Below are 13,560 nucleotides of genomic sequence, written 5' to 3' on the forward strand. Positions count from 1 at the left end.
CTACAGGCTTTATCAAACACAAAAGTAGGCTTAAAAGCCCCCAATCTAGTTATATTTCCTCATTTAATAAGGAAGCAACCACTATTAAGTGTTTCCCAAAATAATCAGGGAGAAAAAAAAAAAGAACCTACATGTTCTAAAATATTGCTTTGTGGTGGCAAAGACCTAGACATTGAGGGGACACCCATCAATCAGGAAATGGCTAAACAAGCTGGGGTACACGACTGTGATGGAATGCTACTGTGCTGGGAGAAATGATGAGCTAGATGATCTTAGAAAAGTGTGGAAAGATTTGCATGAAATAATGAAAAGTGAAGTCAGCAGAACCAAGAGAACATTATATACAGTAACAGCAATAATGTCTGAAGAATAATTGCGAACAACCAAGTTATTCTGAGTACTATAAATACTCAAATCAACTATAAAGGATCTACGAAGGAAGATACTATCCACCTCCAGAGAAAGAGCTGACAAACAGAAGTATATAGAGGATGGTTTTACAAATATTTATAAATATTTATTTATAAATACTTATAAATTTATTTATAAATCTGTGCCAAAAAGTGGCCTTCTCCAGTGTGGGGAGAGAGAGATGGGGATGGTTCAAATTTAAAATAAAATTTTAAAAAATTAAATTAAATATTTTTTAAAAAATAAATTAAATTTAAATTAAAAAAATAAATTTTAAAAATAAGAAGGAAACAAGACTAAAGAAGGATAAGTGACACGCCTAAAGTCAGCTAGATGATACAGTGAAGAAGAAAGGAGATATGCATTTATGGAGTGCCTAGCACTGTGCAATGAGCTTTACAAATACTATCTTATCTGGTCCTCACAACCACCACAAAAGGTGGGTACAATTATTATCCCCATTTTACAGATAAGAAAACTGAGGCAGACAGTGGTTGACTTGCCCAGAGTCACACAGCTAGGGAGTGTTGGATTTGAATTCGAGTTTTCCTGACTCTAAGCCCAGGGCTTGCCACCACTGTGCCAGCAGCTATGGGCTGGTAACAGGCTTAGAGTAATGGGCTTAAACTCAAGAAGATCTGAGTTCACATTCTGCCACTAGCTGAATGACCTTAGGCAAGTTACTTCAACTTTTTTGTGCCTCAGTTTTCTCATTTATAAAATGTGGATAATAATAGCCTCTACCTCTCAAGATTGTTGTGAGGATCAAATGAGATAATAATTGTAAAGCATTTTGCAATCCTTAAAGGGCTATATAAATCCTAGCTGTTGTTAAAGCAAGTAAGACAGTAACTAGCAGAGGAGGGATTTCAACCCAGGTCCCTGCCTCTAAATTTGGTGGTCTCTCCATTACACCATGATGCCCTCTTTACTCTATAAAAGGAAGAGGCTAGAGAGAAAGAATCTTTAAGATCTTGTCCAGTTCTATATTCAATGAAAATATTACTAAAATGTTAATAACAAAAAATGTAAAAGCAATATATTTTATTGAGAAAATTATTTTGATCTACTAATAGTTAACTTAAGAAAAAGGTTTATATCCAGAAAAAGACTTGTGGAGCTTCAGAAGCGATAATTCAAAATATTTAGATGTTGGTGGGACTGATTATTTTGACTAATTTTATTCTAAAATTTACAGTTTTTCTTCCCTTTAAAGTAAGGTTCATTGCTGACATTACTTTTAATATTTATCACTGCTCATTAATCTTAGCCTTTGGCCTTGGAGTCAGAAGGACCTGGGGTTAAATTCTGCCTCGCAACAGGCTGTGTGACCCTTGGCAAGTCATTTAATGGTTCTGAGCCTCAGTTCCCTCACTTATAAAATGAAATAATAGCACCTACCTGACAAAGTTGTCATGAGGATCAAAGGGGGTAATATGGGTATAGCATTTCACAAACCTTAAAGAACTACATAAATGATAGCTATTAGCTACTACCACAAATAAAAAAAAAAGATGAGAAAAAGTAGAAAAGACAGAAAAAGGGTAAAAATAAATGGACAAAAGTGAAGAAAGCAGAGGCACACAGAGAGATTATCTTGAAGTAACTTAGAAAGATTTGGAAGAGAGTTGAGAGGAATAAGATTAGAAGAGAATTAACAATGATATCTATGTATGTGTGAAAAGAAATTACCTGATCAGCAGTAAAAACCAAAAGAAAATGGGAAAGGATAAATATGATGTAGCCATGATCTACACAGAGAAGAAAGGGAATTTGCTTGTTGAGGGGTGAGGTCTGAAAGTTCCTAAATGTGCTATTAGGCATTGCCATCAAACTCAGATACCTCAGCTGTTGTTCAGAAAAGCCTCAGGGTGTAGAGAAAACAAGAGTCATGTGCAAAGCTAGAATCTGAGAGTCAAATTTCATAATCTGGAGAATAACTACATAAAGAATTTTGTTTTTCTTTAGCATTCCAAAGAGTAGTAAGGAAGTGACATATTTTGTTCCCAACATGCCAACTGGAAGCAAGCAAACTATTCCAAATGAAGTTTAATTAAATTTAAAAGTTTTGGCAAATTGGGATAAAATCCAAATTTCAAAAATAGGATATCATGTTTAAAAAAATTTTTAAGTAAAAAATGCTTACAACATTCCCATTTAAAACAATGAATTCACTGAAACTTTCATAAAATGCTTTTGGGATAAAAATTAGAACCGACCCCATAAAAATTAATGGAAAATAATATGCTTACCATAACAAGCGGCCATAATTTCTTACTGTAACATTATAGATTTCTTGATTTTCTTCATTCTGTAGTAATAAAATTGCCCTTGCCAAAAGAGAAAGTTTAGAATAATCTACATGTAACAACATTCTTTTCATCTTTACTGTGAGCTATATCCATTTACAAAGACTGGTAAAGAAAGTCAGTATGATTTCTCAGTGAGTTGTAATTTTAAATTGTGATTGTATAAGTACTAGATCTGTGGTAATAGCAGTTGAGAAAGAGGCTACACAGAAGTAGAAAGCAGCATAAAAAGGTACTTAGAATGTGGCTTAATCATCAACCTCCATTACAGTTACCTAGACAACACTAAACTAGAATTGGCTATTATACAACCTCTTAAGCCAGCTAGAGGTTACTCCTTTAAATTGCTGCTCGATGCCCATCAAGGGCATTCTCAGAGGGTACAACTAAGCGATTCTTTCTCTGATGGAATAAATACATCTAAGAAAGGGAACACTATAATACATATCATGAAGTTAAAGTAAAAATGACTTTTTTTTCTTTTACTAAAGTGCCTCTATTGGGTACAGATATTCTTGTTAGCAAAAAGTTACATTCCTCTCATAATATATAGGTAATATTCCTCAAAGGCTAGCAGATTATTTTAGGTCTTTTTGTAATATTATCTGGAAGGTACCTTTTGGTTCTCCTTCTACCTTCCCTGACTGAACAAATTCATTTTACAAAGCAGACTGAGCTATAGAGAAATACTGCTTTCTATATATAAATTACAGACTTCCCTAAAAAGAAAATGTTTAAAATTATGTAGTGGAATCAAGACCATACATGTATATGAAAACCCAACTTTCCATCTTTCCCACATTTAGAAACATGTTGACATATGATGAAAGATTAGGAAATTTATTTATTTAGTACATGCATTCCGATTGTACTAGGTGCTCTGATGATTGTTCATTAACTCCAATAAGGAAAAGAGAATATCTTTATTTCTCAATTAATGTTAAACATATACTTTACCTTTGGTATGCATCAGCTGCCTCTTTCTTCAGTTGTAGATATTCATTTAAATAACCCAACATTGTAAAAGCTGGAGCATAATTCTGAATTCTTTCTGAAAAACACAAATGCCTATACTTTATATGTGCCTCATGAACCCTTGGTGATTTCAGCAAAGACCCCAAATCACAGTTTTTTATATTAATTTTAAAAATTATTATCCCAGCGAGTCACTTCAGCTGAAACAAAATTCATAATAAACTTATCCAAAAGTTACAGTGCCACATAATTAAAAGCACCGTCAAAATACCAACCTAACTTTATCCTTAATATAAAATATCCAGTTAATGCTTAATTTGTTGGACAATATGTAATAGTACAGTAATGGATATCTACACAGCACCTGAGACTAAAATTGCTCCATAAAAATTATCAGATTTGATCCTCACAACAGTCACCTAAGTACCACACACTTTACAGAGAAGTGGTAACTCTAGAGATATTACAGGATTTGCCCAATTATATGCCGTGGCTAGTGGTGTCAAAGGCTGGATTCAAAACCACATCTAACCTGACTCCAAGTTCAGGGCTCTTTCCCCACTACATACTACAATCTTTAGTTACATGATTTTAAAGTTTAAAACCGTTGCATTTTTATTTCTAAAAGTAACAATGTGAAACTCTAGCCCACATTAAAACCTGTCTATTAAAATCTGTCCTGTTTGGAAGGAAGCTCCGTTTTTTGGGCAAATCACTTTAACCTTCTCATGACTAAATTTAGCCACACTTCACCTCAGAGGTTTTATTCCAACATGTCTAAAGAAGAAAAAATCTAACAGTAATGATGAATGCCAGAACTCAAAAATTAAAGCATTTATCTGTGCTATACCTTATATTTCTAATGACAAAAGACATTACAAAGACATTGCACTAAGGCACAATGAAGGAGAAATGTATTTGTCACTGTAGATGCTGAAATATGTAATCATATCTATCAACTCTTTATAATGCATAACTAAGAAAAATAAAATCTCAACTACCTGGACCTCTATGAAATGTTATTCTGGGCATCTAACTTTCAGTAACAGCTGAGGATTTCCTGCTTTCAGCTTTGCATCATTTTGTAACGGAATCTTCTTAAACAAAAAAAAGGTGGTCCCTTCCTATCTTTACAATCTTCTTAAATTTTACTCTCCTCCACATACTCCGAAATCCATCAACACTGGCCTTCTTGTTTCTCACACAACACTCCCATCTCCCAATTCCTTGATCACTGGCTGGCCCCTGTCATGCCCAGAATGCTCCTTTTCGTGGCTTCCTAAACTCGGCTCAGACGGCATTTTCTGCACAAGGCCTTTCCTTGTCTCTTCCACTGCTACTGTCATCCCTCTGAGATTACCTCCCATTTAGACCATATATACCTTGTATGCACAAAGCTGTTTGCATGTTACCTCCCCCATTAAAATGCTTTTAACTTTTTAGCCCCAGTGTTAAGCACAACAGGGATGCTTAATAAATGCCTGATAGTGATGATGATGTACTTCCCTATTTCTAAAATAGCATATTAAAACTGCTATTGATTTCTCAGTTTATCATTATGAATAGTTTATATTTTATAATGTAGTAACAATGTCAGGAGCTACTTCATTTCTTTGTGTGTAGGCAGGATAGTACAGAGGAAAAAATATATCTGCAGACATAGGATCTGAGTTCAAATTTAGATCTACCATACAGTACCTGAGTGATCTTGGACAATTCATGTAACCTCTCTAGGTATCAGTTTCCTCCTCTGTAAAATGATGAGCGTAGACTAGATGACTTCTAAGGTCCCTCCCTAGCTTAAAATTTATGATTCTATGATCCTAAGAAGCTCTAAAATTCCTGTATTTTGAGTTCTCAGTTCTACTTTTCTGTTTCCTCCCTTGTTATCAGACTGCCAAATCAATTCATCAAATATTTCTAAGTACTCAAGATAGGCAGAGCAGGGGGCTATTATTTAGCTATTATTATTTAATACAATCAGTGAACCACAGGTCCTCTCCCCAATTCTCATTCACTACAGACAGATAATCAATATTATCATTTGCAAATAGTGAGCACCTAAGAGGCTCTCTTGAAAATAAAAAGTATTTGGGGATAGTTGCTTGGGTACTTTTTTTTGTTTGTTTGTTTACTGGCTGGTTTTTGCCTCTGTTCCAGGTAGGTGGTGTATTAAATTTTGTTTTACTCTGTTGGTAAATGCAATTTCTAAGAATCATTAATTTTCCTCACCTTTAATTATTTTGTTGTTAAAAAAAATCAATTTTATGTAATTTTAATTCCTTTTTCAAAGGATTACCAAACTAATAACATATCAAAAGAATGACAGACACATAAAATATTTGGATTTTAGCAAGGTAATTAACAGCATGATACTTTTATGGATAACATAAAGCTATGTGCATTGAACGATAGGACAAGTAGGTTCAGAATTGGCTGACTAAATTCAGGGTATCAATTAATTAAGTAATCTCAACCACGAGAGAGATTCCTAGTGGCGTGTCACTGGGCCTTTTTTAATCAATTTTTTAATGAATCACTTGGATGAAGGTCCAGAAGACACTTTTATCAAGTTTGAAAATGACACAAAGCAGAGAAGGATAACTAATAAAATGAATGAAACAATCAGGATGCAAAAAAATAGACAGTTTAAAGTTCAAAGTTTAAATTTAATAGGGATAAAATTCAGTCCTACATTTTCTTTTAAAAAATCAACCGCGTAAGTAAAAGATTGGGTGAGACAAAGGAAGAAAGCAATTCTTCTGAAAAAGAACTTTAAGTTCTAAGTGGCCAAAAGTTCAAAATGAGTTAACATGCAAAACAGCAACCAAAAAAAAAGGCTAACTTCATCTTGGGCTGACTGAATAGAAGTGTGGTATACAAAGTACAGGAGGTGACAATCCCACTGTACTCTCCTCTGGTCAGGTCACATCTGGAGTACAGTGTCTTTTTTCCAGGCACCACCTTTTAGAAGACACATTGAAAAGTGAAGCACATCCAAAAGAAAGATCAGGACTGGGAACACTCAAAACCATATCATAAAAAGACAGGCTGGAAGAATTAGGGATGGTTAACTTAGAAAAGAGATGCCTAAGAAGTAACACGAATGCTATCTTCAACAACTGAAGGACTAGTACATGAAATTCCCTTGTTTGTCTCTGATAGACAGAACTAACACAAATGAACAGAAAGTCACAGGGAAGCCCATTTCAGAGCAGTATGACTTTGCGCAGGATAATAACCTCCCTAAAAACAAGGTTACTTATCTGTAAAATCAAATTAAAGATTAGACTTAGGTGATTTGCAAGATCTTTTCTAACTATGCAACTCTATAATTATATGGATCACTTTTCAAAAAAAATAAGATAAAAACTAAATCAGCTGGCTAATATTATAATAATATGTTATAATTGAACCAGCTAGGTGGCAAAGTGAGTACAGTGCTAGTCCTAGAGTCAGGAAAACCTGAGTTCATATTCAGCCTCAAACTCTTAGTAGCTGTGTGATACTGCACAAATCACTTAACCTCTGTTTGCCTCAGTTTCCTTAACTGTAAAATGGAGATAATAACATCATCTATCTTGAAAGGTTGTTAAGATATAATGAGATATCCTAGGGCTATATCCCAAAGAGATCACACAAGGGGGAAAGGGACCCGTATGTACAAAAATACTTACAGCTACTCTTTTTGTGGTGGCAAAGAATTGGAAATCAAGGGGATGCCCATCAATTGGGGAATGGCTGAACATGTTGTGGTATATGAATGTAATGGAATACTATTGTGCTATAAGAAATGGGGAAGATACGGACTTCATGATAACCTGGAAAAATCTACACAATATAATGAAGAGTGAGAGGAGCAGAACCAGAAGAACATTGTACACAACCACAGACATATGGATTCTGTGATGAGTAACTCTGATAGACTTGGCTCTCCTCAGCAATACAAGGCTCAAAGACAGCTCCAAAGGACTCATGATGAAAAAAGTTAGCTACATCCAGAGACAGAACTGTGGAGTCGGAATGCAGAGTGAGGCAAACTATTTGTTCTCTTTTTTTTCCTTTGTTTTTTGGTTTTGTTTTTTCTCTCTCATGATTCATTCCATTGGTCATAATTCTTCTTTGCAACTTTACTCTTGTGTAAATAAGTTTAATGCAAAGGTTTATATAGAATCTATATCAGACTGCATGCCATCTTAGGGGGGAAGGGGGAAGGAGAGGGAAGGGAAGAAAATTTGAAACTCAAGAACATGTAAAACTAAGTGTTGTAAACTAAAAATAAAATATCTATTTAGAAAAAAAGATATGAGATAATATTTGTAAAATGTTTAGCACAGTGCCTGATACATAGTAGACATGTCTAAATGTTTATTCTCTCTCCCCTATTAAGCCAAACAGGCACAACTCAGATCCTTGAAAGAGAACAAATATTTAAAATATACAAATTAATTTACAATTAAAGAATCCTCCAGCTATTTAACAGATATTTGTATGTATTACCAATGCAATACCCTTCTGTACGATGAAAGTAACAATATTTTTAATAGATGCTGCCATACCTAACACTCATAATCTCCCAATCACCTGGAATGAAAAGTTTTCAAAATAGAGACCTAGAAAGAAAATCAAAACCATGCTAGAAAAGGGAGAAGTTCATGTTGTCCCCACTGTCCTGCCTGATTCTAAAGTTGTATCAAAGATGCTTTCAGTGAATCTACAAAAGATTACTCTGAATCCCAATATTTGCATTCAGTTACAAAAATCATTTTATTCACACTGCCATAGTTCACTAAGCAATAAAAATAAAAGAATAGCAAGACTGTACTGTCCCATGATTATCTCTGAGTACCATCAAAAGAAAATAATACTTATAGTGGTAACTTCAAACTTTATAATACCTGTATACTTGCTCAAAACAACTTGTGCTGCTGGAATGGCATTCATCTGGAGGATATTATAGCGATACAGCTCCGTTTCTCTGTTTGTCCTATCTTGCAATGTTGTACAGACCCAATATGCATAACCTATTGCTCCCTCTGTCTTTAAGGGGGAAAAAAGAAGAGGTCTACTTAACTGGACATGGTGTTAGCAATCAAGCAATTTAAAACTATGATGTTAAACAATGTACTTCAATTAACTCCAGAAAATTTTCTAAATCTTGAAGAAAATAGTTCTATATGAAACTTAATTGAATTTTTTGTTATCAAGTTTCATTGCTATCTGACACACCTAAGCACAATAGCAATTTCCCGAACATAACTGGTCAAATTACTTAAAAGTTCTTTCTCTAATCTTGAATGCACAATAGCAGTCTTGAAGAATATACAGAGATCAGTGTCCCATTAAGAAGAATGAATTTTCTTCTCTGCAGCTACAATTCAACATGACAGTACTAGCTTACTTATCAATAGTAATATTAAGATAAATTCATTTAAGAATTAGGGAGATCCAGGTGCACTCTCACAACACTCCCCCAAAAAGGGGGAAAAAAAGAATTAGGGAGAAACAGAAAAGCCTTTGGACTTTATAATTTTGTTGTTTTTTAATGAGAATCTCCCTATATATGAGAATCGCTATTTTATCTATTAAATCACAATATCTTAATAGCTAGAGACAAAAATGAGAAGACTTTCACTTAATGAGGATTGGATATATTCCTATTAGGATAAAATTTTTAATCAATACTCACCACCTCCAATATTTTGTCATATTAAATTTCTACTCCATCACTTATTTTATTAACAGCACAGTACTTGTTTTTTCACTAATGAATGCAAAATAAAAATGCTAATTCTTACATGCATACTGAGTTCAGTAGTATGCCGAAAGAGATCCATTGTGTCATAACTTCCAACTGTCTCTGCAATAAGGGCCTACAGAAGGAAAATTAAGATTCTTAAACAAATAAACCTATTTTCTAAAATACAATAAAGATATAATTGGAATTTTCATCTCTTACCTGCCCAATCCAACACATTAAGTAAGATGGATCAAGCGACTGAGCAACCTTGAAGGCTTCATGAGCTTGCTATAAAAGTACACAAAAACATCATTAAATATTATGTTTCACTTTCCTGTAGGGTCTAAATATAGTAATAATCGTAACACTAAAATGAAGTAGTGAGTTAAGCAAAGCATGTCATCAAATTTGCTGTTATTAGGGAGAAAAAATAGCCCAACTTTGTCCAGAACCATCTTTGTTTATAGCAAGCACTGTCTGTTTTATACTCTTTAGTTCTCACTGTCTACAAAGGTGATTTTCATTCATAGTATACAGATACCCTGGTTCGTGGACCAAGACTCAGCTTCACTCACAAGAAAACATTTAAGTACCCAGAGTACCAAACTATAAAACAGTCCTAGCCCTCTCCATCAGCCACTGATTTCTTCCTCACCTTAAACTTTAAACAGAGGGATTAAATGAGTCTATACCCTTTATTTCCAAACTAACTGGAATGGCAAATGTTAACAATCTGGTTTATGAGCTAAGGCAGACCCTGTGAATGCACAATACCATCTAGAGATTTGTGAGAAAACTTGCAAATATGACCGATTAACACTCCAGCTATTTTAGTCTCTGATTTTTCTCATGGGTAAAAGCTCAAACATGCCAAATCAAGTAGTGGCTTTGTAGAGAGATTAACACCTACTGAAGTCAAGAGCTAAGTAATCCAAGTAAAGCTGGCTGAAATTGAAGATGGCTGAATTTATAAAAATACTCTTCCAATATTCTATTCTGCCCTTCTTCCTAACAAGACCTCAGTAGGCCTACTTTCGCCTACATTTCAATATGAATAAAAATTTATAAAATTACTGTCACAAATGAAAGACACTCCAAGAGAACAGACTTTTTCCCACTGAAACAGTAAAGAAAAAATAAATAATACTTTTAATGTATTTACAGAACAAGACTGTGTCTAAGATTGACCATTACATCAACATTACAGCATTGCTTCAATTCATTCTCTATGATAGTTCTACTCTTATGCCTCAAGAAGACATAGAGATGGCCACTGATCACATTAGTGAAGCATAAACTCTGGTTAAGTCCTACCAGTTGGAAGTTTTATGTGCAAGCCTGGTGCTTGACTCTGTGTTGTCTGAGAAGCAAGTTCAGAAAGGCTTATCATTAACCAAAGGATGATAAATATTTTGGTGACAGCACCTCACTCTATGAAAAGGATGGAGCCTACATCCATGGAGAATGTACCCATACCAAGTGAAATCATAGGTCTTTTGAAGTATAAAGCACTGAAGTATCACTCCACCAATTAATCTTTATCAAGTACCTTACCAGGTATATGTTTTGCTTTTGTCAAGACCTATGATTTCATCACTGTAGAGAGCATCCCTGCAGATTAAGAAATATATAACTTGGAACTATCTGGGACATTGAGAGGCTAAGTGAGTTGCCCTTGGCCACTTCTCCTCTACACCATGTTACTGTACAGGTGTATTACCACTGAAAAAACAAATCCCAACCAGGTCCATAAATAGTACAAACATCATGAAGTATTTATTGATAGTCAATGTATAAACAAAAAATGCTTCTAGGTCTTTAACGTCTACCTCCCCTTGGTGCCCCTGAATAAAGAAAATTTTACCTCGATATTTTCATTTGCTAGATATAAAACTCCCAAGTTTGTCCATGCAATAGCATTCTGTATAAAAAAAAGAAAATTAAGCTGCTTTACTATACGGTTTTCTCAGGAAAACAAAAATGCAAAATTCTGGAATACTCTCAAGTGATGATTACACTTACAATTTGTTCAGCCTGGATTGATTTGATGAAACAGTGTTGAGCAAGAGCATAGTTTCCAATGCCTGAAAAATATGGGTTTTGATTTTAGTGAGTTTTATGAATAAGAACAAATAATTCTCTAATGTGATCAAGTATTACTTAATTCTTACCACTGTGACAAGCAACCACACCAAGGGCATTCCAATACAAATGGTTATTACTATCCAGTCTCACTGCCTTTTTCAGACACTAGAAAGACAAAAACTTACATTTTATTTCTTGGAATTACTTGCAGTGAAATTGTCAGGATCAATGGACTTTTATTTGCAAATATCAAGATCTTTGTTCAATATAGCAAGCTGACTCCTAAGAGTCTCAGTAACATACATGTAAAGATTTCTCCAATAACTCTTTAAGTTCATTCACACAGCTTCCTGTTTCCACTAGATCCTGTGCTTGACGATAATAATTAATTCCAAGATCACACCACGTATTAGCTGTAGGCATCAGTTTTAATGCTCGGCCATAGCACCTACAAAAATATAAGGTGATTTTATTTTAACAATAGAGCATCTTATTTAAATCTGTATGTTGCTTGCTGACAACACTATAGTTAAATTACTTTCCTCTAGACTGGCTATCAAATTTTAAGCATACAAACTGAAAACAACTTTCCTCTCTGTTAACAACCCAGAAACTACAAAGGAAAAGTGGAATGTTTTATCACTTGCAATCACACAATCACAGTTTGGCTTAACTGCTTTTCGAGAAGTACTTTAGGGAAGGATTTGTTTTGGGTATTTGTTGGGAAGTGTTTGTTGTATCAAAACAAAATACAGAAATAAAAAGTAAAATATTTTGAGACATAATGAATAAATTAGAGGCAGTGGTGGAAAGAGAGCAGGCCTTAAAATCAGGAAGACCTAAGTTTAAGTCCTGCCTCTGACATATATCAGATTAACCTCAGTTCTCCAGGCAACCCTCTCATAATATAAATTGTAAAGCAGGTTCAAATCTCCATAGCTAAAGGGAACTTTCTCATCAGCAGTTCCCTAAACCAATAAAATCACAGGTCTGGTCCAAAAAATTAATTAATTACCTTCCCCCTAGATGGAGAAGCTCATGTTTCTTCAATATTTGTTTCCCTTCTTTCTGACCCAGAAGGACTCCCAGAACATTCACGTTCACTTTAGATGGTGAAACTGCATGTAAACTGGTACATGCATCTCCAATGAGCTTCCAAATACAAGAAACATCAGATCGATACTGGAGAGCCCTAAAAGGAAAAATGCAATTACTTTAAAATATTTCCCAAAATATCAAGTTTTCCTCTCTCCTAATCACTTAAAAAGATAGTACATATATAACAGAGTGACTCCTTCCAGTAGGTGCTGTGAATACTTTATTGAGAGTTCACTTCTTCACTTGAGTAAAATTACCTCCTGAGTACATTATATTAAGGGCTACCCAAAATTATATCTGTTTATTTCCTCTATAATTCTTTCTGTAAAAGTGGCAGGAAATCTGCCTAATAGGCACAAACCAATGAATTTTCCAGAACAATTTATTTCCAATATTAGATTTTTAAAGAAGTTCTTAAAGAACTTAATGCTAGGCTCTATTACAGCAGTAAACAAGGATTTTGCCTCTAATTTTTTTCACTGTAAACTGAAATATGCTGATTGCCACACAGTGCCACAGAAGAACTTTCCCTGAATGGAAGAGATGTACCACAAAGTCATGGTATATATTCATCTGAATGCAGTGGAACAAGAGACCTCTGCTATGAGACTCGGAGTATCAAAATACAAAAAAAAAAAATCCTGTTTTCTATTGTTATTTCTACCAGTAAAGGTAAATAAATTCAAAGGTAAACAGAAATGCTAAAGGAGAAAGCTAGTCCCTTTCAATTAAGCAATTACCTCCATCCTCAATCCCCCATTTCTTGAGGAAAAACTGATTTGTGAATAAAAACAAGGCAATTTAATCTACAAGAGCCTAGGCAATGAGATATTGCAAACAGCTATGGTACTGGCAGATGGACAAGCAGATGGAACATTTTTCATAGCCTTTTCTGCTGATGGAGTCCAGCCAAACAACATTTTTCACTGATTTCCTGAGAAG

The 13,560-nt window shown here is 34.5% G+C and overlaps 1 protein-coding gene across 4 annotated transcripts in view; it reads right to left on the reverse strand.

The window, feature by feature from the left end:
- Nucleotides 1-13,560, reverse strand: part of TTC37 (tetratricopeptide repeat domain 37) — a 122,014-nt gene that overhangs the window by 52,397 nt on the left and 56,057 nt on the right. For all 4 annotated transcript variants that reach the window (XM_036767420.1, XM_036767412.1, XM_036767403.1 and 1 more), the window contains 10 exons: nucleotides 12,536-12,712; nucleotides 11,824-11,968; nucleotides 11,607-11,685; nucleotides 11,458-11,519; nucleotides 11,300-11,356; nucleotides 9,655-9,723; nucleotides 9,494-9,568; nucleotides 8,594-8,735; nucleotides 3,678-3,771; nucleotides 2,664-2,741 (listed from right to left, as the gene is read on the reverse strand). In XM_036767420.1, coding sequence (XP_036623315.1) covers nucleotides 2,664-2,741; nucleotides 3,678-3,771; nucleotides 8,594-8,735; nucleotides 9,494-9,568; nucleotides 9,655-9,723; nucleotides 11,300-11,356; nucleotides 11,458-11,519; nucleotides 11,607-11,685; nucleotides 11,824-11,968; nucleotides 12,536-12,712 — 978 coding nt within the window. The remainder of the gene's footprint in view (nucleotides 1-2,663; nucleotides 2,742-3,677; nucleotides 3,772-8,593; nucleotides 8,736-9,493; nucleotides 9,569-9,654; nucleotides 9,724-11,299; nucleotides 11,357-11,457; nucleotides 11,520-11,606; nucleotides 11,686-11,823; nucleotides 11,969-12,535; nucleotides 12,713-13,560) is intronic.

The sequence above is a fragment of the Trichosurus vulpecula genome, chromosome 1, assembly GCF_011100635.1.
Source record: "Trichosurus vulpecula isolate mTriVul1 chromosome 1, mTriVul1.pri, whole genome shotgun sequence".
In the NCBI taxonomy this organism is placed as follows: Eukaryota; Metazoa; Chordata; class Mammalia; order Diprotodontia; family Phalangeridae; genus Trichosurus; species Trichosurus vulpecula.